This window comes from Mustela putorius, unplaced genomic scaffold (genome assembly GCF_011764305.1).
Source record: "Mustela putorius furo isolate JIRA1106 unplaced genomic scaffold, ASM1176430v1.1 tig00003875_pilon_pilon_pilon, whole genome shotgun sequence".
Classification (NCBI taxonomy): domain Eukaryota; kingdom Metazoa; phylum Chordata; class Mammalia; order Carnivora; family Mustelidae; genus Mustela; species Mustela putorius.
Genome location: NW_025422026.1, coordinates 10,533,262 through 10,558,747, shown reverse-complemented (window position 1 = coordinate 10,558,747; position 25,486 = coordinate 10,533,262). Strand labels below are relative to the sequence as shown.

At 48.3% G+C, this 25,486-nt stretch overlaps 1 protein-coding gene and 1 long non-coding RNA gene across 3 annotated transcripts in view; both read right to left on the bottom strand.

Annotated features, from left to right (window-relative positions):
• Positions 1-24,568, bottom strand: part of SLCO3A1 (solute carrier organic anion transporter family member 3A1) — a 298,647-nt gene extending 274,079 nt beyond the window's left edge. Inside the window, exon 1 of one of the 2 annotated variants that reach the window (XM_045067342.1) lies at positions 24,023-24,568. In XM_045067342.1, the coding sequence (XP_044923277.1) occupies positions 24,023-24,202 (180 nt within the window). In that variant the 5' untranslated portion in view covers positions 24,203-24,568. The remainder of the gene's footprint in view (positions 1-24,022) is intronic. The other variant, XM_004774150.3, reaches the window with a different exon arrangement.
• Positions 18,176-24,015, bottom strand: LOC123388130. Its single transcript, XR_006602695.1, has 2 exons — positions 18,854-24,015; positions 18,176-18,574 (listed from the first exon to the last, which is right to left on the bottom strand). It is a non-coding gene; the product is annotated as an uncharacterized LOC123388130 (long non-coding RNA).
• Positions 24,569-25,486: the final 918 nt, after the last annotated feature.

Genomic DNA, 25,486 nt, shown 5'->3' with positions numbered 1-25,486 from the left:
CACAGCGCCCTGGCCACTATTTATTAAAGGGATCTGGGGCCCTTCCTCAGACTCCAGAGGCCAACGCCCCCTCTCCTATCACACACAAGACTGGACCACCACCCACACCTTTTCAAGGGATCTTGTTAAGTGTCCAGCTGCACATGAGAATTAATCCATCACTGCCCACAACACAAGTGTCACTCTTAGTGTCCTTTTAGACAAGGAAAATGTGCCATTACTTATATAAACCACACCTATGGAGGGAACTCTATGAGTCTGCCTGAGCCATGAACCTTGGGCAGCCCCCTGGCCTTCCTTTTACTTCCCTTTGCATATTTATCTTAATTTTCAGACATGTGCTTATTCGTAACCTAAAAAGAAAAAAAAAAAAAACTCAAATGCTGACTTTTGTTACATGCACATACATCAGGCTAGCTATAATTGTATAAGCACACCCTTCTCCCAAACATACCTATAATTTCCCCCAAGCGTCGTATAAATTTCAACCCATTAAATAAAATGATTTCCTACTGTCCTCCTGGATGTTACTAACCCTCACCCCCACCAGTGACATCACTGTTTCCATAGTAACTAATTGTACTTCAAAGTGGAAAATACAGATGGTGCCTTTAAAAAAAAAAAAAAAGGCAGACAAAATAAGTGATAGAAACCAAGCATATCCCAGCATAAGTGGTGATGTATAATGTACCTGCATTACGTGGCTCCAGCTCAGGGACAAGCAATAAATATTTTAGCAGAGCCCTTATGCTAACAGCAATTCTGTGTTAACAGCAGCCCTATTGAATTACATGATTGCCTCTGGACACGTGGCTGCCCAACTCACTGCATGTAGGTAAAAGCCTGTGTTCAACAGCACAGGTACGCGTCACAGGCAGATTTTCCAAACAGAGTCACGTATCCTACTCTATACTTACGCGGTAATTATGCCTAACTGAGAACAGCTATTTCAGAAAGAAAGAACACAACTGCTCACGACAGAAACAGAACACGCTGATGAGGAAAAGAGTCTCAATTCTTACTTCCTAAAGGTAAGAAAAAAATGATAAAGTCTCCACGCAACGTAACATTTCTCTCCTTCCGGTGGGTCCCTTTTCAGTGATGACAGGTATTTCTTTGTCTGGGGGGTGGTGAATGAGGGTTTTCCTGGACATGAAAACCCACATTCTGAGCAGTAAGGAACGCGGCGATTAGGTGACGATTCTGGATGCTTTGACACAAAACTAGAGTCTGGTTTTAAAACAAAACTGAGTGTTTGATCTGCCCCTGTCAAAATGTCATTCTGAACACTTAACATTTAACAGATTCAACAAAAGCGTCAAGAAGTTCCATCATTTCATCTCTGAACTACGGAAGCCGATATTTAGAAGACCAGGAGGTAAAACCATGTCCTACAAACACACCCAGTGAGCTACTTTCTTCCTATCCCTCTGGCTTACGACCCAGGACTAGGAGTCATGCAGCCGATTGAAAAGGCCCAAACCCATACCTCGCTTAAGATCTCACATGACGCTGGTTTCATTTCTGGGCCACTCAATTGTGCCCCATTTTCTCAGCACAGTTTTCTGTGTTTCAGTCAAGCTCTGGGACAGGACAGTCTCTGTGTGCCCCTGTCACCTCATGCATAGAGGATGGGGAGGTGGCCCAGCCACACGCCTTCCTCCCTAGCTTCCAGCTGTGAAATCGGACAGGACTATGGGTCTCCGGTTCCTCTGAGGCTCACTGAGCTAACCTCGTCCTGAAGCACCTCTTCCACAGGTCCCACCACTTTTTGCAAAATCCTAAAGTGACTCCTTCTTGCCTACTAGACTGAGTCTAGAATTCCAGGCCTTTCCTGACCTAACTGCCACCTCCATCGAGTGAGGCCCCCCATCTTTCCCCTGTCTGCCTTGGCCGGAGCCCTACCCTCAGTTACCACCCCTCCTCTTCCCACAGCACATCTTCCCCTCTGCTGATGACCCTGCCTTTTCTGTGGGGTCCACCCCAATGTCCCCCTCCTCCCGGGCTCCACGAAGGGACCTTTCACATTCAGCCTCAAGTACTCACTCCACCAAGAATCTCAGCCATCTCTCTGATGTCATTTGCAAAGGTTTTGGGAAAAGCACGGCCACGTAAAGCTCCCTCAGAGCGGAGATTTCTGTGCACATAGGTAAATGCCCTGTCCCCAGCCCTAGAAGAGGACCCGTCAAATCACACACACTCAATGAACTGATCTTGATGAATATGGTCGGCATCACAGAATACTAGTATCCTCAATTTCTGAAGGGAAAGAGAGGGAGAAGACAGCAGGGCTTGGTTATCAAAATTTAAAAATATATACAAGGAGAAATGCCATCATCGCTTTCAGAGGCTTCATGCCAAATTAATTAAAAATGTTAAATAAGTGATTTAAGTGGTTAGGAGATAGTACAACATAGAAGAAAAGATTCTTCCACATCAGAATTAAATTTAATGCCTCAGATCAATAAAAACTATCTGAAAGACCAGGAAATAAATCAAGTAATATAAACCACACGCAAGAGAAAATGACTTGAGGAAAGTGGTGTGTTGCCATCCAAACGCAGAAGTGGCTTATGGAAATGAGGTTTCTCATTCAGTGGAGTTGAATCAGTTCCATTTGGGTCAAACAGCAGGACCCCAAACGTATTGGCAGAAGCACAATATCTACAATTAGCAGTTCTAGGGTTCCAGGGCCAGGAATACGAAGAGAGGGAAGACCGCACCCCCCTCCACCACAGATGAGAACCACACAGGGTCGCTGCAGGTGGGAGTAGGGGGGGGTGGGACCAAGGAGCTCCCTGGGGGTCATCTAGAAGATATCATGCAAAACACAAACACACCTACTGGACTGACTGGCTCGGACACGAGACTCCAAGGACAGGAACCACCAATGTGGGAGCTTCAGGACCCCCAGATGTTACCCAGCTACAAGAACACCTGTTAGCACCCAGGTGGTCAGCCTAAGATCAGTAGGAGAGACCCGCCCAGAGGAAGGAGTCAGCCTTGGGCTCTGGGTAAAAAAGACTACAGAGATGGAAACTGGCATCCCTGGGAGCAAGAGCTGAAGGCAGGAATTCACCAGAAGCACCATCTTCTCTGGGGAGCCAAGACCCAACCATTAAAGACCGAAGCTTTCAGAACTCTAGGATTCCAGGGCAGGAGTCTCTCCGCTTTTTCTGCAAGAGCCCAGATAGTAAGTGTTTATAGGCTTCTGCAGGCTCTGTGATCCCTGTTGCAACTACACAGCTCTGCTCTTGTCATGCCAAAGTGGTTGTAAACAGGGATCTGAAATGAACCAGCATGGTTGTGTTCCAGTACAGCGGGATGTAAAAAAAAAAACAGCCCACAAGGAGGATCTGGCTCACACACTGTCACTGTCTAGAGCAGGTCCCTGCTCTAGAACTTTCGTCAGTACTCTTATCTCCTCCAGATTTTCCGCCAGGGCAGTGTGTTTCTCCACAGGGCATTACAACAGAGCCCTCAAGGCAAAAAGCCTGAGGAAGTGTCTTCAGGGACCCATGGAAGGGGTGACAGCAAGGAAGCTGGGGTTTATTATGTACCAGGAACCACACCACATGCGGTAACTCACACTCATGAGGACCTTCTAAGGCAGGCACTCATCATCCCCAAGTGACGGATGAGGACAGTGAAGTCCCGAGGGGGAGGAGGAACCCACCCAGAGTCACACACGAGGGCTAGAGCACAGGCAGCCTGGCTCCAGAGCCAAGTCCTCCCCACCGTGGACACAGAAACTGGACAGACAGTGCCCACATCAAACCGGACAGCCTGGCCAGGAAAGGCATGACCCACCAAGGGCCGGGAGCAGTAAAAGAAAAGGAAAGCAGGAAGGGGAGGGGTCTGCAAAGTGTCTTCATACAGAAGGGCAAGTAAGGGTAAGGGCTCCAACACTGAGTTGCAAAATGGGGGACAACCTGACGAACTAAATGAGATAATATGTGTCACAGACTGCACCAGTGCCCAGCACACGCAAACACTCAAGAAACAGGAGAAACGATGATTATTGGTGAGCAAGTTACCACCTACTCAGAATTTCGGCAACAACCTCATCTGTTAAAAGGGTAACAACAGAGACTCCCATGCCAAGGTCAAGGGAGCCAATGTCCCTTTCATACTGAGAGGTCTGGTCATCACAGCCCGCATCAACCCAGCAGTCACCCTCAGCATCACAAACAGGGATCAGCCAGATGTCTAACCTGATGTACTTAAAGGAATGCCTTAGCCGTTCTCCAGTGTGATCAAACAAAACAAATCCAATCAAGAAAAAAACGAACTTCCAATCAGACCACCCAATCAGACCACCCGGGAGTAATCAGATAAATTCACTACAAGGAACATTCCATGGAATGTTCCATATAATGACAATGTCTTCAAAGATAACAACCTCTTCACAAGGACTGACATCTTCAGAAAGCTGACACAGTAGGAAAAAGGGGAGGAACTATTCTAGATTAAAAGAAGCTGAAAGGTGGATACTCACATTCACAGCAGCATGACTTCATCACAGCTGAAGTGGGGAAGCAACCCAGCATCCATCAACAGATGAATGGAAAAGCCAAACATGGTACCTACATACCGTGGAATATTACTTGGCCCTGAAAAGGAAGGTAACCGTACAGGCCACAACACAGATGACTCTTGGAAGATGTGATGCCCAGTGAAACAAGCAAGACACAAGAGAACAAACATTGTATGATCCCACGGACATGGGGCATCCATGGAGTCAGTGGGCAGAAGGGTGGCTGCCAGAGGCCAGAAAGGAGAAAGGAATGGAGTTACTGTTTAGCAGGTACAGAGTTTCAGTTTTTCAGGATGGAAAGAGTTCTGGAGATGGCCAGGGGTGATGGTGGCACACAATATAAATGTAGTTAATGTAAGTGAACTGTACACTTACAAAGATGCTATGGGTGCCTGGGTAGCACAGTGGGGTAAGCGTCCAACTCTCAGTCTCAGCTCAGGTTGTGATCTCAGGGTCGTGGGATCGAGCCCTGCATCAGGCTCTGCACTTGGCACAAAGCCTGCTTAAGACTTTCTCTCCTTCTGCCTCTGCCCCTTCCTCCCACTCTCTCTCTCTCTCAGATAAATCTTTTTTAAAATGTTAAAGATGTTAAATTCCATGTTATGTGTTTTTTACCACAATAAAAAAAATTTTTTTTTTAAACCAAGAAGAAGAAACAGAGAGACTAAAAGTCATCTAACAAATGAAATGCAGGCTCTTTCACTGGTTTTGGCTGCATAAAAAATACGCAGAATGTTCTGGAGATTGAGCTAAGGACAGATATGATGTCAACAGCAACACCAATGGCGATATTTTGGGAACACCTGAAGAGAGTTGAATATGTGGCAGGTATTAGTTCAAATGAGGGAATAGTTGCCTTGTTGGGATTGGTAATAGGGCTGTGGCCTCATAAGGAAATGATCATATGTTCTGAGGAGCCATAATGAAATAGTTAGGTATGACATGTCCTCCTTCCTATAGTTTCCTTTAAGGTGGTTAATAAAAAGGTATGTGTGTGTGTGTGCGCACGCGTGTGCGTGTGTGTGTGCGTGTGTGTGTGTTGGTCAACAAATTGTCCAACTGCTCAATCCTACCTGGTAAGTACATGGCTACTCACTGCACTATAATTTCTATTTTTCTGCCTTGCTTGAGAACTTACAATAAAGAGTTAAACGTAAAAGTGGGTCACAAGTGCCCCACTGCTCTCCCTGGGCTGCCGTATGGCTGAAATGACATAACCCACGACAACACTTTGACACTCACTCAACATTCCACACGCGAAGGACAGGCATTGTTATTTTCACTTTGGACAATAAAACAGAGACCCAGAGTAAATAAATGATCTCCCAATCAAGAGTCTTTCAGTAAATATCAAAATGTTATTCTCGGTGAGTCCTGCAGAATACTTTTTGAAGAGGGAACATGTGCTTTTGTATGAAGGTCTTGAAAAATGACGGTGTGGCGAAGAAGTAAACATTAATTAGAGTGTCTGTTCACACTGCCATGGAGCAGTCTGTAATTTTGTGGGGGCTGTTAGGATTATTACATAATGGCCCTTGTTTTTGAGTGTCTGGCTGTTCAGAGCGAGAAATGCAGTCGAGGACTGAGCACACAGGTAACAACACGCCCGGAGCAGGGGCCCTGTGACAAGGCATGGAATGTACAAAGCCTCATTTCCAGAGCTCACATCTCCTGAAAATGCCATTTTGTACTCAGGGCGAAAGAAGACAGATAACACGGTTCTCTGGCTCCGGTGAAGTCGTGTTCAACACTCCCTACCAGTTTGAAAGAAACAAAGAAACAAAAAGAAAAAGAAAAAAAGAACAGAGTTCTCTTACAAGTAGTAACATGTTTATATGATACAGAAAAAAGCATGCTTAAGCATTCCACCCGGCTGTGATTTCTGAAGGAGGTGTGGTCTAACGAAAGAAAAGGGATTTCGGAGCAAGGCAAAGTGGAGAGACCCGTGATCAAACGCTACTGCTGTCACTCTGGGCAAGGTATTCAACTTCTCTGAGCCCCCAACTGTTGATCTGGAAAACAGAAACAATGCCGTTTAACTCACAAGGTTGTTGTGAGAATCGAATCAGACTATTTACATGCCCTTGGCAAAGGTAAGACCCTCAGAAAATGACAGTCCATTCTCCACAGTTGGGATCGCCCCCTTACCCTCACCAACCTACAGTACGATTCTAAAAAAGCAAAACAGAAAAGTAAGGAGGAAATCTGGATTTATTTTGGCAAAACAAAGCAGTAAAGAACCTATCAACAGATATATGGGAATGAGACTCAGTAGAATAGTATGCAAACATTTAAAGTGATAGGAGGTACTTCTCAATTAAAATGGTACAAACTTCTGCACAAAATCTCACTCTTTCAAAACTTAACCAAAAAAAATTTTTAAAGCAGAAAAGTTTAAAGATCACCAGTCCAAAAAAAAAAAAAAAAGGCAACCCAATGTCTTAAAATTCAAATACTACCTGCTAGGGAAAGTAAAAGAAGTTTCTAGAAAAGAATGGTATGGCACAGCAAGGCTCATAATCCTGTATTCACCTCCTTCAGGATGGTGAACCAGTGGCTAAATAAAAATCTGGAGAGTTTTCATTAATATCACCAAATCTGGAGAAAAGCATGAGTAGTTATCAATATATTCCTTTTTTCTAACTGGGGAGTAATGAAAACATCCACTAGGGAGAAAAGGATGAAGAGGCCAAGAACCATGGTGCTGATTACTTCTGCTGGAAGGAAGTGAAGGCTCCAGGAGTACACATGGAAATCCGGGGCTGATCCGAGGCCAGAGAATACTGCCCAAGGGCAGGCAGTGTGTACTCCCACATGGGAAGGCTGGACCCACCTAAAATAACCTTTAAAATATCCCAGAAGTAAAAACCATCAAGTCAACATCTTCTAGCCACAACTAGTCAGCACCTTACACACCACCTGCTATGGCTTGGCCAACCCCGTATGCTCTGTAGGTCCTCAGGATGCAGAAAGCGTGGCCATCAGACGAACAAAAAGCCAGCCATCATTCTTCAACTCCATAGTAAGGGGGCAAAAAAGAGAGGCTTCAGATCAAGAAATCACCCACACCCGGAACTAGAGAGATTTGCATAGACACACTCGGACAAGAACAGAGTGAAAAAAAGCAAACAAAAAGGCCTGGTCTCTACAAACACAGAATCCTGGAGGAAAGGACAAATGAAACATTGTATCAAAGACAAAAAATTCAGCCTAAAGGAAAACAGAACCCAAGAAGAGAATTCCCCTCAAAAGATCTTGGAGCCATAGAAATTAATATGAATGTGAGTGCAATAAAGTGAGAACTCAAAGGCAACATTAATCCAAAAAAAAAAAAAAAAAAAAAAATGAGATTGTAGACCTCAGGAAATTAATTGGCGGCCAAATAAACATTAGAAAAGTAACATAAAGTAAAATCTACAGCAAACCAAAGAAAGATGGCTTCGCATCAATTCACTGACTACAGGAAAGCTAAAATAAAATCAGTGAATATCGATAAAAACAGATCCAAGTAATCAAAGAAAAACAAACAAGTATGGAGTTCAAAGACAATCCAACACACAAATAACTGGTGTCCTTATAGCCAAGAACTCGGGGCAGAGAACCAAGAAAGGTCAACGAGATGATATAAGAAAATTCTCCTGAAACTAATAAAGAATTGAATCTGTGGACTGAAAGATAACGAGTGCCACAAATATGACACACTTCATGTGGCAGTAATATACGTTGTGGTTAAATTCTATGTCAGATACCAAGAAAAAGTTCCTCCAGCACCTTGCCTATGAGCACATAATGTATACAGGAAGACAAAGCAGGATGGCCTTGGACCCTTCTACAGCAACATTCAAGGGTAGAAGGCAGGGACTTCTAAGTTTTAATTAAGTCTTCTGTTAAATTTAAGCAGTTAAATTCTCTACTTTTTATTTCAAGAACATAGATTTTATGAAGCATATCTAGCCCTCCCGCCAATTTTCCATGGAAGAGCAGAGAGAACTCTGAAATGATATACTGTTAATGATAATTCTATGGGCGAGTTACTCTTTCCTCTTCTCGAAACCCACACCTTGATCCATACTAGAGGAGGACCCGCTCCTTTCAGGAAGAAACAAAGAAAAACCATCTGCTCTTCTGACTTCCTCACTCAGTCCTCCCCACAGGTGACTAGAGAGACTTATGTGATCTGTCAAGTTGGGAAAGGAAGCCTAGAAGATGGCCCAACCTCTTCCTCTTCATCCCCTACCATGTGCAGTCCTCAGGATGCATGCATTCTTTGCCCCTCCAGGAGGTAAGCTTACCCAAGCAGGTGCACCCCTGCAGAGGCAAACAGCCCATCATTCTGACCACGAGCTAAGTAACGAGGAGCGCAAATCTGGCCATAAACTGAGTTTTGTCACTCAAACTCTAAATTTCTCCATACAAACTCCATGCTGATATCTGTATACCCCTGTGGCTGATTAACATGTCTACACAATTATTAATTGGTGGGAGAAGGGAAACAGAGGAAAGTAATTAACTATCACCCCTCAAACACCAGTCAGTTATATCTGAATGAAATTTTGGAAGTTCTTAAAATATTTTTACCTGGACTTCTCTTCATTTTAAAATTCTTCACAGTGGGAGCACCTGGGTGACTAAGCATATGACTCTTGATTTTGACTCAGGTCTCAGGGTCCTGGGATTGAGCCCTGCATCAGGCTCTGCACTCAGCAGGGAGTCTGCTTGAGATGATCTCTTCCTCTGCCCCTCCCCCCACTCATGTACTCAATAAATAAATAAAATCTTTAAAAATAAAATAAAGTAATAAAATTCTTCATATGAATAGGTATTGTTTTTACAGAAAGAGTAGGGTCATTTTCCTTTATAATCATGACACCAAAGATGAACATCTGATTTTACAGAAAAATATTCCCAGTGGTTTAGGGGAAAGAGTAAGTTTCTGACAGAATAGGAATCAATGTGACCTGATTTTATTACAGAAGAATAATAATTTGTAACAACAGTAACATACCACAGAGACACAGGCTAAGCACTCTGGATTACCCCATTTAGTATGAAATAGGTGTGAACACCATGTCAATCTTAGGGCTACAATGGAGGGGTAAAGTCATTGGCCCAAAGCCACACAAGATTAACACACCGTAGACATGGACTTCACAAAGCCGATAACCTCTACTAAAGTTGCCTCTTGAACATAGATGTGAACTGCACGGGTCCCCTTATATCCAGATTTTTTTTTTCCCATTAAGTAAGTACAGGACTGTAAATGTATTTTCTCTTCCTTATGATTTTCTTAATAACCTTTTCTCTTCTCTAGCTTACTTGATTGCAAGAATACAGTGTATAATACATAAAACATACAAAATATATGTTAACCAACGGTCTCAGTGATCGGTAAGGCTTCCTTCCGGTCAAGAGTAGACTATGAGTGGTTAAGTTCTGAGGGAATCAGAAGTTATACACAGGTTTTCCACAGCGGGGAAGGTAGGTGCGTGTTGATGCCCTCAAACCCCACACTGTTTAAGGGTCACCTGTACTCTGTCCCCAAAGTCACAAAGAAGTGCAGGGTCATCGGGCTCTCTGCTCAGCGGGGAGCCTGCTTCCCCCTCCCTCTCTCTCTGCCTGCCTCTCCATCTACTTGTGATTTCTCTCTGTCAAATAAATAAACAAAATCTTTAAAAAAAAAAAAGAAGAAGAAGAAGAAGAAGAAGTGCAGGGTCAACCCAGAGAGATGAAAAGCACGGGCTCCAAAATGTTGAGAGTTTATCTCCAGGTCCTGGCGTTACAGATAATGCTGTTGCTTCTTCTTTTTTAACTGTATCTATGTTTATCTCTATTTTCCAAATTTTCAACCCATGTAGTTCTTGTGTAATAAGTAAACCAGTAAGCCCTCTATATTAAGACAAAAGCAACAAGCATGAACTTGAAGTTCAAGTTAATAGTAGAGCCAAGTGATGAGGCCACACAGGGTTCCTGAGCTGTCTTGGCCCACATTTGGATCGGCTATCTGTGGGCAACAGGTGTGGGTCAACGGGCCAGAGGCGTTCTGGCCAGACTCCACATGCCCTGTATACAGGATGTGACGTCGAAGGGCACGCAGCTCAGTAAATGCCCCACACGCCTCCCAGCCCCCTCATCCCAGTAGCCAGTTAGCTCTGCTCAGAAGATGGCTTCCCTCTGGCCCCTTATGATTATTCCAAGGAGGAATGCCCCCCTCAGCATTTTGCCAAGTCCTTCTCCAGGAGAACAGGAGGGGAATTTTGAATGGCCTCCATCCAATTTTCAAACTGTAAACTGCACGCCCACTTTCTGTTTGGAGACATTTCCTGTGTGTGAACACAGTTTGTCCTGTTACCAGCTTTAAAGTTATCCAGAATTGATACATCCGAGGCCAAGCTAAAGGGTTTGGAAAAAAAAAAAGAAGAAGAAGAAGTCAAATATGATAGGACCTTTCCTAATTTTAGCTCATCTTGCAGAAATCTCATTTGAAGAGAACTCAAAAGAGAGGTTGAACACAGAGGTGCCATTGTGTACGGATGCTATAGCTCCCCCCACCCCCAACCTCCACCACCTCCGCTGCCCACATCCCGGTGAGCACAGTGTTCTGAGACAGTCAGCATCCTTCAGCCCTGTGGCTATGCCATGCAGCCACGCTTGCTTCTAGCTGGGTCTGAAGATGCCCTGATGCTGCTTCCTTCCATATGCTGGCACAGTGGCCTTGGGCAGCATCGTAGGGCATCGCTTCAAAGCTGGGGGGGAGGGATAGAAGCCTTGCCAAGAGAGGTGCGGACCACCCCCACACCGCTGGCTGGAGCGCAGCTTCTGGTGCTGGCCCTGACATGCCCCTGTATGTGGCTGTGGCCGTGTTCCCAGCTTGCCCCTTCTCGGGTCATAGGCTTCCCAGCCCCATCCCACCTACGGAGGCTCTTCCAGCCAGATGCTTGCCATGTTAGCCTGACATCTTATTCGCTTGGATCTCCTCTGTCCCAGGTTGACAAAATGACATCTGCGACCACAAACATTCTCTTCTTCTGCCCAGGCCCATCTCCAACACCACCTCCCACCTTGACCCAACACTTCACTTCTAGGGCGGAGATTTCATTGACCCGCAGGGGACAGCGGATACAGCTGGACCAGCTGCACAGCTCCCAGAGGACAGAGCCGCTGCCTGGTCCAGGACCCGAGACAGTCTAAGGAATGAGTCATTACTGCAAAAGATATAAACATGCCATCCCTCCCGCTAGGATATATAAACTCCGTGAGGGCCAAGAACACGCCTTACCAAAGTCAATGTTGCTCACGGCACTGAAAGAAGTTGTCCGAGTTAATGAGTTTGGCAGAGACCAAACTGTAGTCTCTTAAAAGGAGCCAATGCTGAGAAACTCCAAGAGTCAGACAGCTCCCACCCCCACCAAAAACACATGGGCATGAATCAGAGTAGAACGCAGGTGTCTGGTCCTGCCGTATAAGACACCTGGCCAAATCTTGGGCTGGCTGGCACAGTGATGACATTCTCTTCCAGTCTTACCAAATCCAATAGGACTTCAGGGAAGGGACAGGGCCAGCTGGACATTTTACTGGGCCTAATTCCTGTTAAGGAGTCCCAGGTGGAAGGAGCAGCAGAGAGATACTACACACATTCTAAATATATACACACAAAATGCTCAACTACGTGTATGTCTAGGTTTTCTTGTTGGCTGCTTTTTTTTTTCTTTTTAACACACATTTCCCTTCATCAGATGCCGTACTCACCCAGGCCAATCCCTGCGTTCAACTGTGCCCAGAACCAAGAAAGGGTTTATTCCAAGCTATTCATTAATGCCATCAGACTCACTCCCCCACAGCCTCACCACCATGTCACAGACAGAAACACAGTGATCCCCTCACTTACTGAGACAGGGAACAGGGACAGTCACAGGGCAGCATTTCTGCGAAGAATGACACACAGCCAACAACCTCCCATATCTTCCTACCCAACCCAAAACCCTAAAGAGGGCAAAGAATCTGTCTTTTCCTTTTTTTTTTCTTTTTTGTACCATCAGACCATTTTAGGGTCCCTTGTTCTTTTTCTCTCCAGATATCGTGGGTTGAATGTTGTCACCCCAAAAGGACTGTGTGGAAGTCCTAATTGCTAGAATCTGTGAACGTGACCCTACTTGCAACAAGGTCTTAGCAGATGTAGTTAAGGTAAGACGAGGTCATTACAGTAGGTCCTAACCCAATATGAATGGTGTCCTCTAGGAGAGCGACACAGAAGGAAAATGCCATGTGACCTTAGAGTCACATATGGGAGTGGTGCAAAGGCTACCACTGCGTAGGTGATCAAGGGTCACCATCAGAAGCTACAAAGAAACAAAAAAGGATTCTACCCAGAGTCTCAGAAGAAGCCTGGCTCTGCCCACACCCTGATTTCAGACTCCCGGCTCCAGGACTGCCAGAAGATAAATCTGTTTTTCTAAGCCACCCAGTCCACGGTCATGGTCATACGTCTCAGCAGAGCCCCAGGGAACCCACACATCCCATTTCCTCCTTCGGAAACACCTTCATATCATTCACCTTCCCACTCCAGGGTCCAAGTCCACTTCCAACCAAAGGATAAACAGTCAAAGTCGCCGTCTCTGCACCTCACATCACACCCTTCTCTATCTAAGGGAGAAAATATACCCCAACTTTAGTCTAACATCTGAGATAGTAAAGAAAATGTTTGACAATAGCCCTACTGCCCTCTGAACTCCAGAGAAAGAAAATGCTTAAATAGAAGGTAAGACCCCACTTACATAAATAAATAAAACATAGCAGGGTCCAGGAGGGCAAGAATTAACATACAGCCCACGGTCGCAGGTGGGACTGGAGCTCTTGCCCTGGAGGGGGTGGGGAACTCCGCTGTATCTCTGGAATGAGGACGGAGGGAAGGCAACCAAAGAAGGGGCTGGCAGACGGGTACAGACAGTACCAGCGGCATAAGGCTGGCACAAGAGTCCTACCTGGGAACGACCAGGGTTTTGACTTCGGGAAGCACACCCTCACAGAGGTCTCGCAGATCTGACCGTGACACCCTGCCAGGGTTGGTGAAGCATGACCCCGGTCAGGGGCCAGCAGAGGGAAGCAAGAAGAAAATTAATGACCAACCAGGAGGTGACAGACCTAAGCTGAGCACCGTGACCACCAGAGCTTAGCTCCCCCCGTGCAAAGAGAAAAGCAGTCACAGAAGCAACAGACCTGAACACAAGAACACTCGACTTCCTTTTTGGGGAGCTAAAATGTGTCCCTTGTCACACGGAGTGGTCTCCCTGACAGCCTTCGGTGCCAGGAGTCCTCACCGTGTCTTTAATTGCTGCTTTAGTACTTAAGTGAAAAAGCCTTCCCCAGTGGAATCGGAAGTATCAGAAGACAGAGAAGTACAGACGTATGTATTTTTATCTGCTCACCCCATTAAGAATAGGTACGATGCCTTTTAGGAAACACAGTCTGTTTTTACAAAGGAGGGGGGGAATATTTTAAAAGACAGAAATCAATTATTTTCCCCCTGTATTCACCAAAACATTATTTTTATTTATATGTGCTTATAATCATTATCTCCAAAAATAAAGTCTTCGGGGTTGTTCACCGGCTCACCCCTGCTGGCTAATGTGGGCTAGTCCGGAGGGTGGAACTGCACATTTGGGGAACTTCCTTACTCCTGTGCCCGGATTTTGCCTAAGACGAAATCAACAAGGGCAGAGTTTTGGCGAAGTTATTTTTAAAGAGACCTAAGAACACAAGCCACAGCCAATGTTGGGACCCAGGGACAGATACGCCGATGGGACAATCTGACCCACCTGCGCATCTCAGAAGGTTCACGGGGCTGCACTTGCCTTTAGCCCAAGTCCTGTGGGATCCGCACACCACCCTGAGCCCCCGTGCAGTGACGAGGACCTCCCTCCCTGCTCTCACCCACCACCAGCAACAGAGCTACAGAACTGCTTTCGGACTTCTCGATTTCTATGCCTCTCCACGCATTAGCCAAGGTAAAGCGAAGGTGCTAATTTATGGTTTTGTCTCCAAAAGACATCCTCCCTTGGGCTGGCGGAAAACCTGCTGTTGGCATGTTAAGCCTCCCAGCCGACATAGTATTTACCACGCTGGGGAGGCAGCGCGACGGCCCCATCATAAATCACACAATAAATTGTGAGTCTGGCCCTCAATGTTTTGCATGATGATAGTGGAGGCCTATCTGCCGCTCTCCTAGATCTGTTTCAACGGGTCGAGTTTCCTTTCAGTCTTTTTTCCCAGCACCCACCCCAACCACAAAATAAGCAGCTGTCTACAGCAGAGGAGGCTGGAAACCCGGAATGGACCACAGAGCGTGCCGAGCTGTGCACGTCACACAAGTCTGGCTTTGGGAAGAGGGCAGAGCGATGAGCCACAAGGAGAAACCAGCACACACATTATGCAAAACAAGACAAAGTCCACTCCAAAGGCCACGCCAGCTGCCCTCTGGGAAAGATGGCTAAACTGCAAAGCCGGTCGCAATCAACTGTGGTTGTATTCCCGGACATGCCTCTGAATCACATGGGCACTCTCTCGGGCCTTCGCAGACACCTGCCCTCTGCAACCTGGAGAGTGGTGATGACCACAGACCCAGGGTGCACCTGCACATCCCCAGGGAGAAGATGTTGGTGCTGAAGCATCGGGCAGCCAAGTTCCAGGAGGAGAGCTCTAGGGGGCTCTGCAGGTGTACCTCTAACCATTCTCTGACCCAGAAAGCCAAAGGAGAGCTGAGCTAATCAACACTATTCTTTTTTTTTTTTTAATGGGTTGCATCCCAATAATTGAAGCTTACATAATAAAAACATATGGGTCCGTGCTGCTTAGAAATGTGTATCTTCATTAAGAGAATTCTCAGCAAGGTAAACATGAGATTTCAGGTACGGTAGTCGAAAGCTTATATAATCAGGCAGAGGGCAGCTTTCCAATTTCCACTTGCTTATATTCAAGGTGGTAATTTCTCGTTCTCATCAACCGAAGATGGGAAAGCGGCAGTGTCAGAATGGGGGAGCAAATCCAACAATTAGAGAAGGAGCTGCCTGTTTTACATAAGCCTTTTCCGAAGGGGGAGGAGGGAGACAACAGCCAGTCCCAAGAACATTGTACAATAGTCTTTAATTGAAAAGCACCATTGTGACACACTTCTCCCTCCACCAACCTTGCCAGTGCAGGAATGGAGGTAAAAATAATCATTTCTCTCTTGCTTAAGTTCCTGTAGTTGTGTGGGCAGGGATTGAGGGAGGAGTTTGCCTAATATTCTATTATATTCCCCAGGACTATTTGTTGAAAGCCTGCTCTCGGCTCCTTCCCATTTCTGCTAACTCTGCACCGTCGGGAACTCAGGTAGCTATAAAGTGAGAGCCACTAAGGGCTCTAGACTTACCACCAGAAAGTGTCCAGGGTCACCTGGACAGCCAGGTTCATTATTCAGAGACCCGTCCCAAAGCGCCACCTGCCAGACAGATTAGAATCTGCCACCATGTCGTACAGAACTCATGTAGGGATTGTGGACGGATGGACAGACAGACAGATGCACTCGTTCTCCTGCACAGTAACTCACACCTGCTGTCACACCTGCTAGTCTCCAGGATTCACAGAGCGCTCGTAGTGAAGATCTCTAACAAAACCCAGTGCTAAGGAAACAAGACATCCCTGTCGCACTCAACACTCTTCCATTCTGTTACCAGGTTATCTTGAAAGGCCACTGGGGACCCGACCTCCCAGGAGAACAGCATTGGAGAGGTATTGCCAGGTTATTTCTGAAGGGAATCACGAAGTCAAAGGGGAACAGTGGGTCCATGATACCTGCCCCACCCCCACCAGCCCTGTTCAAAAATAATGGCTTGTAACAGCCTATGTTGCCTTTGGCTTTTAAATATTTTCAGCAAGCGTTAACCGGAAGTCATAAATGAGACTTTTGTACTAAGTCCCCGCAAAATTTTAATGACCAACTGTTATGTCTTAGTTGAGTAACTATTCCCTATTTGAAGGGGAATGTCTGCTTATTTCTGGAAGCAGCTGGCTGGGTGACCATCGTTTCCATTAAAAAACTGAGCTACTAAAAAAAAAAAAAAAAAAAAAAAAAAAAAAAAAAAAAAAAAAAAAAAAAAAAAAACTGAGCTACTAAAACCTCCGTGAGGAAGGGCTTCCCTTTTCAGAAAGCCTCGGCTCAAAGCCACAAAGAAAAACAGAAATAAAGAATCTGGAAATAGCCAACTGCAGATTCTACCCGCACTCAGTGGAAAGTTTCCGCTCTGCCGGCGGTCCCTGGAATACCCACGAGGGAAGCCCCCCAAGCTTGCTCACTGCGCAGCCGTGGCTGCAGAAGGTCCAGGGCCTTAGGAAGGAGACAGGGCTTCTTCCTCGGTGAAGCAGACCCCATGCCACCAGGGTTTAGGGATGCAGGGGTCCTCAGAGAGCGTGTGCTCTCCTGGGAAGCCTATGGCCCTTGACCATGAATCTATGAACTCACCTAAAATAGCCACTGCAGTTTGGGTCACTGAGAAGAGCCTGCTTTATTCCTCATCCTTCCCAAGGACAGAGGTGACCAGAACTGGGGAGCAAAGTTGAGTGTCTCTGTGCAAAGGTGTCCCCCCTAAACAATCATCGTAGCTCAGGGGAATGAATCCAGGGGACGAGAAATGACACACCATCAACAGCCCACTCGCTCAGCCTCTGAGAAAACCAATAAGGTTCAAGAGGGGTAAAATGCCCACAATTGTGCCTACGGACCCTGCTTCACACCGCAGGACTAAGAGGCAGTGGGTGTGGCACAAGCCCTGAGAACCCCCTAGGCAACCAGGACTGAGCCCCAAGGTTGCTCATCTTAAACAAGGCTGCCCAGAGGGCAGCATATGTCCGTAAGAGCTGTCACCGATCTCCCCTCCTGACACCCCAGGCTTGGAGCGGTCACCCCTCATCCAGAGACAGAACAAGCTACTAGGGCCCAGATCTCCAATTCAGGAAGCAAATTCTCAGGCCCCTGGAAGGACTTGTGCTGTGCCAAGGTCAAGGAATAGGGTTACGTCATTAGTGTGAAAGTTCTGAATCCCTCCCCTATGCGGAAACACTCTACCACGTGTCCACAGATCTAAATCTCCCAACCATCTGTGGAGACAGGACCTGTTTTTCAAAAGGACGATACTGGGGCTCAGGTTAAGTCAAGTCAGGAGCCGGGAAGGAGAAGGTCCCGGGTTCAAACGCAGGTCTTCTGACTCCAAGTCCAAAACCCTCCTCTCCTTGCTCTTCAGCTGCGCACAATGTAGAAGACCGTCGAGTATTCCCCATCCTGTGGCCACAGACCAGAGCGAGAGATAACAGGGCCCCTCCAAGCCAGGCGTCAGGGCACCTGTCCCTCCATCCCTACTCCACCCACCTGGAAGTACCCTCTGACTAGAAATGCTCAACGTCACCATTACTGGAGTGGGCTCCTCTCCCACATGACTGTTAATTTTTATAGTGTCTTTAAGATAAAATGGATTGCTATATTTATAATAAGGGAATAAACAGAATTAGCAGGTGGCAGATTTCTTACTACTAAAAACCTTTTACCTCCCAGACAAAATGTTCATGCAGCATAGTAAACTACTTGTACAATTCACTACACCCAAATCAATGCTTGATTGAAATAACTTTATTTCTCATTTGTTGGGGCTACAAACTGAAGGTCTGCAGTAAATACACAGAACCAGGTCATTATGAATAGCTAGTATACATCAAGCACTGTGAGCCAGTTAGTGTTCAAAGTGCTTTACAAGTACCGACTCCGTGAGTTCTCATAGCAGCGTTATGAGGGTATGTATGATCATGATCCCGGCTTTAAAATAAAAACCCAACACACAGAGAGGCTAAGTCATCAGCCTAAGAACACAGAGCTGAGAAGGGGAGAACACGGGAATGAACCCCAGGTCTTCTGAAGCTCACCCCCACTGAGCCACGGCTGCCACAGGTGCTGTCAGTCTCCGTCTCGGAATTTTCACCCTTTAACTGGGAGCTTTAACCATCCAGCAATCCTGCCTGTTACATGAACACAGAAACACTTAAGTTACATAAAATACAAGTTTCTCAACCCATACCAATTCACACTTCTCCTGTGAACCAACGTCAGTGATCCCACTCCTTTTTTCCGGTTTATTATCTATTTTGTAGATGCACGTATAGAAACAGAAAGCAAAGCTAAGTGACAAGATGCTATCTTTGTGCCTACAGACTGCCAAAAACATTTCTGAAGGGGAACAGAACATTGGTGATTGGTCTTCAGTTAAATCCGTGTTTATGCCATACAATGAAAATTACCACTGAAACGTCCTTTAACATCTTCCCAAAAGGACAGCATTCAATATTTGGCGTACATAATCCTGTCCAAGAACATGTATGTCTAGAAACACAGAATGCACACATTAATACATATAGTGTAATGGAGAACACATACAAAATATAAGTTAAGTAGAAGCCATAACTACTTTGACGCTACTTCGGAGGAATGTGGTTATTTATTAAATGATGTACTGCAGTTCCATCAGTGCAACTTAAATTTATTCCCCAATTTGGAAGTAGAAATGCTGCTGGTAGAGTTTTATTCTCCACCCCAGCGGGAGGGGGGGGGCACCTTCTGCGCATGTGCTTGCCCAGTCACTTGAAAGACGGACCCATCCCCCTCTGCCTGGCACCTCAAGGAGCCCTCCTTCACCCAAGAAACACGGTCGGCCGGTCAGTTTAGCAGGATGCCTTCTACTCCCCAGCCTCTGCAGGAGGCCTGCCACCAACCTTGAAAGGAGCACCAGTGTCAGCCATTAACCAGTAAAATTCACAGATTTGTTTTTCTTTATTCAAGGCCTTCACCTTCATCCGATGTGGCTGTTTCCTCATTGTTTCTTCACTACCATATACTTAACTCTGCTAAATGAGCCCCTCCCTGAACAAGGCAGAACTTCAAAGCTCACTTTCAGAGGAGCAAGGTAAATTCTGAGACCCGCTTGCTTGAACTGCCCCGGCACCAGTGGAAACTTATCCAGTCTAACACAGAGCTATACCATTCCAACAGCAGGCAAGGAGATGCGTTTACATGCTGGGCATCTGATTAGTAAGGCAGTCTCTCCGTGGAGAGGCCTCTGGGTCATCCTCTCTGTAAGGAATCTAAAATGGAAATGCGGGAGAGTTACAAAATTCAGGAAAAGAGATCGCGCTCGCTTCACAACTGATGCACTTCCCGGGTTGTTAACCGCACAAGAGAAAAACCCCTCCAGAAACTAAGCTATGTACACAAAGCTGGCTGAAAGGAATTTTAAGAAATCGTTTTTTCCCCTAAATAATTATTAGCTAAACATTTGCAACCAAACAGCAAGGAAAAAAAAAATCATGGTAATTGTATTTCTCACTACCTGGGGCTATCCAGTAATTATGCAAATGGCAGAAAATTCGTCACTTTGAGCAACCATAAGTGTGTAAAATAATTTGATTAAGTAAAATACAGTGGCCTTAGTCATCATACTAATTTGACAAGGACTTTAAAAATGTCACTCAGCTGTCTGCTTCTGGGGAAGAGATGCAAATACCCCTCTTCAAAATGATGCTTCCTGAGAGATTGAAAAAAGATGAAGAAGAAGAAAGAATATGAAATCCAACAGTCTCACCTTACCAGTCACTCAAGCTATGCAATGCGCTCCGGCCGAAAATTTTTAAAAAGGGACTATCAGGCAGTGAGAAGGAGCTTTGTGACATGCACTCACATCTCTGGCTTGTTACCTCCTCCCCACAACCTCAGTCTCAGGGTGTGCAAAATTCTCAATCAGCAAATGCCCACCGCCCCCCCAGCCCTCTCGACTCCCCAGTCCCCCCAAGAGTCAGAGGCCCCACCAGCACACCCCACCCTGGAGACTCCTCCTGCAACCTGAAGTTTTCAACCTGAAGAAACTCAAATGCCTTTGTAGGAGAGCCTCAATCACAACCACCCAGAGGGGTCAGAGGCTTTCATTTCCTGCACGCAGCCTTATCCACTCCAGTCCTCGGCAGTCTGAGAATGGACGCGAACCTCTGCCCGCAGGGCGACCGTCCACAAATGGCTGCAAACATCTCAGGGGGTCTCCACGCGCCACCAGGCAGCGCGCACCCTCTGACTTTCTCTCCAAGTGGTTCCCACGTGCCTACGCCTTCTCGAAAGGGCCCGAGACCTCAGCAGATGTCACATCCTTGCAAGTAGGTCAGTTCAGATTGGAGCCACCCGAAGCCGAGGCCCAAGTAAAGGAAAATCACATTCTTGACCCAGCACGCCACGCCGATCAAACCGGACAGGTCTCTCTTCTGCTACAGAAATTATTTTGTGGCCCATCAGGCTGTTTCGGGAACGATGAAAGAACATCCCTGTGACTGTTGGCTGATCTGAAGCATAATTTCAGGTTGAAACACTTGCAAGTGTAACAGATTTCAGAATCCACAGCTGGCCTGGGGTTGCATGATTACCTTATCTCTACGATGGGGGGTGGGGGGCAACAGCCTTCTGCACTCTCCTGAGAGACCCCCCTCCCACATACACACACCCAGGCAAAAAGCTGCTGGTCCCCTGCCCAGCTTAACAATTAGTGTTTGTCTCATCCACAAGTCTCCCTTGAGTTTCCTCCTTAGGCAGGTTCTTGAGGGACGGTGCGTGCATTCGCGCACACACTCACACACTAACACACGCAGAGTCCTGCTTTTCAAAGTTGCTTCTCAAATCACAGGCAACTTCCTCCTTCAGTTCTGCAGTTGGGAAGCCTACACCAGTGTCACTGAAGACACGGGCAATCTGCCTTTCCAGAAAGTAAACAGAGAAATGAAATGAAGCCTCCAAATGTTTTTTTAAAAAAGACAAAATGAAAACGTGCACTATTGGGATCAAATAGGAAATACCATCGCTGCCACAGAACTTTTGATCACGTCCCCTGCCCCCCACCCCCGAAGGAAGCATTGCTGGCCATGTCCCAAAGTGTGCCCTTCCTCGGGTATCTGAAAATGCTACATCAGAGGGACGGGCTGATTGCCAATGCCAAGATCACATACAACACACACCCTGCACACCGACCCTGGGTACAGCCGCTCGGGTTTCTCAAGAAAGCCATGATGAATTAAACAGGGAGAAATCTGCTTCTCCTGCAAACATCCTACAATGCTTCATTCCCCAGTTATCCATAAAGAAGTCTCACACAGCTGAAGGAATAACAAACTTTTTATTCCACCTCCAAAATAACAGATGAACAGCCAACTCCCCAGCGGCCCAGAAGAGTAAAACCCATAGCAAGCGGATTCGGTCAAGCCTGGCAAGCAAACTATCTATTTTCATGAGGTTCAGATGGCAATGGACAGTCCAGGGCAGCTGGGCAAGGCTGAGCCCCGAGCACCTTATTACTCCACTCCTAGTAACCAAAATGAATTTAATTTCCTAGGCCTGTCCTCTGCTGGGCCTCCAGCTCCTTTCTGCCGGTCACCTGTTGACTCCTGTTACCCTAGCTCTCTGAACTAAGCTTTCTCTCAACCCAGGCTGAAATGGTAAGCAGCACCCCCCCCACCACCCCCCCTCCAAGGTGGACTGACTTCCTCAGCTGCCTGCCACTGGCCTATTCTGGGATTCGAGTCAACGTTCTATCTCCTGGTGCCAGCCCTGCCTCTATATATCTGCCTCGCCATCAGCCCTCTGCTTCTCAACTTTCTAAAGGAGCTTAGGCTACTCATCTGGCTCATTCCGTTCTAAGACCCTTAGATCACTGCAAGCTAAAACTAAGCCCATGCCTTCCTTTATAATTCACGGTGTGAAAAGTTCTGTTGCTGTTCGCCACACATGAATACTGCACTCTGCTTGGTGGTCTAGGGCCACCAAACTGTGAAACTGAAGACAGCTGTGGATATACTAAATACCTCCCCAAACCCAGACCAGGTCAGGTAGTACATACTTTGCATATGCCCCCAGTACAGACCTATAAATATTTTCTTACTGTGCATTTGCATCTTGGTAATACATATACCTATTTTAAGATCTTAACAATCAAATTCCCTCCATGAAAGCTCTGATAAACGGACCCCCCGCCCCCCAAGACAGTTATCCCTACCTCAAAACTCCACGGGCCACAAATACTGCCTGAACTGTAACTACAGAAAAAGTGCATTTTATAGAACAGAGATGCACACCACAGACAGCTGAGCTTGAACAACCCGTTCTCATAACCTCAAAACTGACTTCACCCCACACTAGAGACCACACCTGGGCAAGAGACCACACCAGTTCCTCTGGACTGCAAGCCCCCGAGTCTTTGGAGTCCATTTATGAATGATGCCCTGCCCCAGCAGTCTGGATCTCATTAACTAGACCCCAAGGCCAGGAAGGAGGGATTACTGGTACATCAGAAAGAGCACGATTCTGTCTGTAGATGCCCTTATCCAACAGCCAAAATCTTGTCCAATTCTATCTCCATCAAACTTGTCCACCCACACTCAAAGTCTCAGACATTTGATTTCAGTCGCAGGTCAATCACCAAGTAATGATTTAACACTGTACACTCCGAAAACAAAAATATTCTCCCGTGTAGGCAGGGCTGTACTTGGGTCTGGACGTGCACTCAGAGTCTAACTCAAGTTGGGACCACCTGCGCGGGGCAGGACAAAGTAGGTATTTGACAGTGCTGAGTCATTACAAGCTGTTTCCTCTGATATGTTAGGCACCCCTGGGCCGTCTGGGCACTAATATCCCCTTTTGGAAGGATGTACATAGAGCAAAATACTGCAAACACCTTGTGGGCGAGAGACCACGGTGGGGAATCGAGGTCTGAGCATGGGTAGCAGAACTATACAAACTCGCAGCTGCTCTCCAGGTACTGTAACTTTATCCCAGACGCCGAAAGATGGCTATGGGGATAGGGAGAGGGAATATTCCCCCCCTGCAGTCCTGGCTCGGATCAGGGCCACATTCGGGCGCATTTTACTCTAAGCTGTTAAATCCCCCCCGTAATTGGCGCATGGAGAAAGCGCCCGGAGAAAATGATGCATAATGGATTTGTTCTCGAGGCGAATGGAATGGAGATAGAGGACGCAGGATGCTAACTGGCTTTTCTTGCCATGTGCAGGTCACCTGAAAACCGCGCTGCCTGCCTCTCCGAGGGGGATCCTGAAGTCACCCTCTGGCTGCGCCTCCCCGGCGGGGAAGGGAACGGTTTCACGCCCACCTGCCCGCCGCCTCTCCTCCCCGGGCACCCCCGGCCCCCGCCGGCCGCGCGAGCAGCTGCCGGCATCCGCGGTCCCGCCCGCTCCCCGCTCTCTCGGCAGCCCCGGGCCGGCAGCTCCCCCGGCGGCCGCCTCTGCACCACTCGCCAACCTCCGCGCCGGGCCGAGGTCATGCCCGCCTGCCCCCGGGCCCGGGCGGCCCCTTCCCCGTGCCTGCCGGCAGCCCCGGCGCCGGGCTGCGGAGGGGGCCCCCGCGGCGGAGTTGGCAAGGGGACTCACCAGGTAGGCGCCCACCGTGCCCTGCGCCAGCATCAGGGCGCACTCAGACACCAGGAAGATCTTGATGTTGGAGAAGCAGGACACCTTCTTTTTCTTCTTCTTGTTCCTCTGCGCCTCGTCCCCCTGCAGCTCGCCGCTCCGGCCGCCGCCCGACGAGCCGCCCGGCTTCTTCCCCTGCATCCTTCCCCCGCCGCCGCGGCCGCCGCCGCTTTCCCGCTCGCCCCGGGTATCCGGGCCGCTGCCGGGCGGCGGTGTGCGCGACGAGCCTGCGTGCTGTCCCCGCCCCGGGCCCGCGGCGGCCGCCCCTGTCCTGCCGGGGCTGAAGAGGTGAAAGGCACAGCTCCTCGCAGCCGCCGCCACCACCGCCGCCGCCGCCGCGCGCGCTCGCCCCCTTCCTCCACCTCCTCCTCCTCCGCCCTCCCCGCGCCTCCTCCTCCGGCTCGGGCTGTGCCAATCACAGGGGCTCCTCGCGCCGCCCGCCGCCGCCGCCGCCGCCTCGTCGCCCGCGGACGCCCGCCGCTGCCATCGCCCGCTTCCCCTCGCCCGCCGGCGCTCGCCTCCTGTGCGTCTGCCCCGAGGCCGGGCCGCCCCCCGCCGCCGGTGCGCCCTCGGGGAGGCGCGAGGGGGAGCAGCTCGGGGCGCGCGCGGAAGGAAGGGGGGGGTGCCCCTGAGGGAGGAAGGCGGTGCCCGGCCCCTAGATGGCGCTGCGGGGCTCGGGGCGCGCTGCCGCGGGCGCTGGGCGGTGCTGCGCGTACAACTGGGGGCGCGGCGGTGGGGTGCGGGGGCGCCCCGGCGGGACGGGGACGGAGAGCTCGGGATCCCGGGCGCTAGACGCGAGGAGGGGAGAGCCGGTTTCTAGGAAGAGAGAGAAGACCGAGTACCCAGGAAGGGGTGGGCGCGCTCTCTTCCCCTCCGCCCGGCTATTTCTGGGGACAGATGTTGCGCCCCGGGGCTTGGGGAGGTGCCAGAGGTCAGAGCTGCTTGAGGCTTCCGCAGCCGGCTGGCCCCTGCTCCTGCTCCCCGGGGCCCCTGGGCGTACGTAAAGGGCTCCTGACCGCAAGGAGAGAAAGCAACTGAAGCACCCCCAAGGGGGAAGTTCGATTAACCCGTCGGGAACCGCACAGATTATCAGCCACCCCCAGCCACGCTGTCTGGGTGGCTGCACGGTCTCAGTGACCCCAGCAGAGGGCTTCGTCCAGCCCTCCATCTGCCCGGAGCCTGTCCTCAGGAATGATGATGCAGCCGAGGCGACAGCCCGCGGGAAACGATTCGCCACAGGCCTGCTTTGATCCCCATTCCCCTCCCCTAATTTTGTGGCCCGGGCCACTTCCCTGTCCTTGGCCTGAAAGCCCGCGCCCCGTGGCAGCCGCTCTTTATTTATAATCATTACCAGGAGTTTGGGCCACAAGTCAAAGCCAGTAGGATCCGCTAGTCGTCCCACAGCTTTGGGGAGCTCAGAAACAC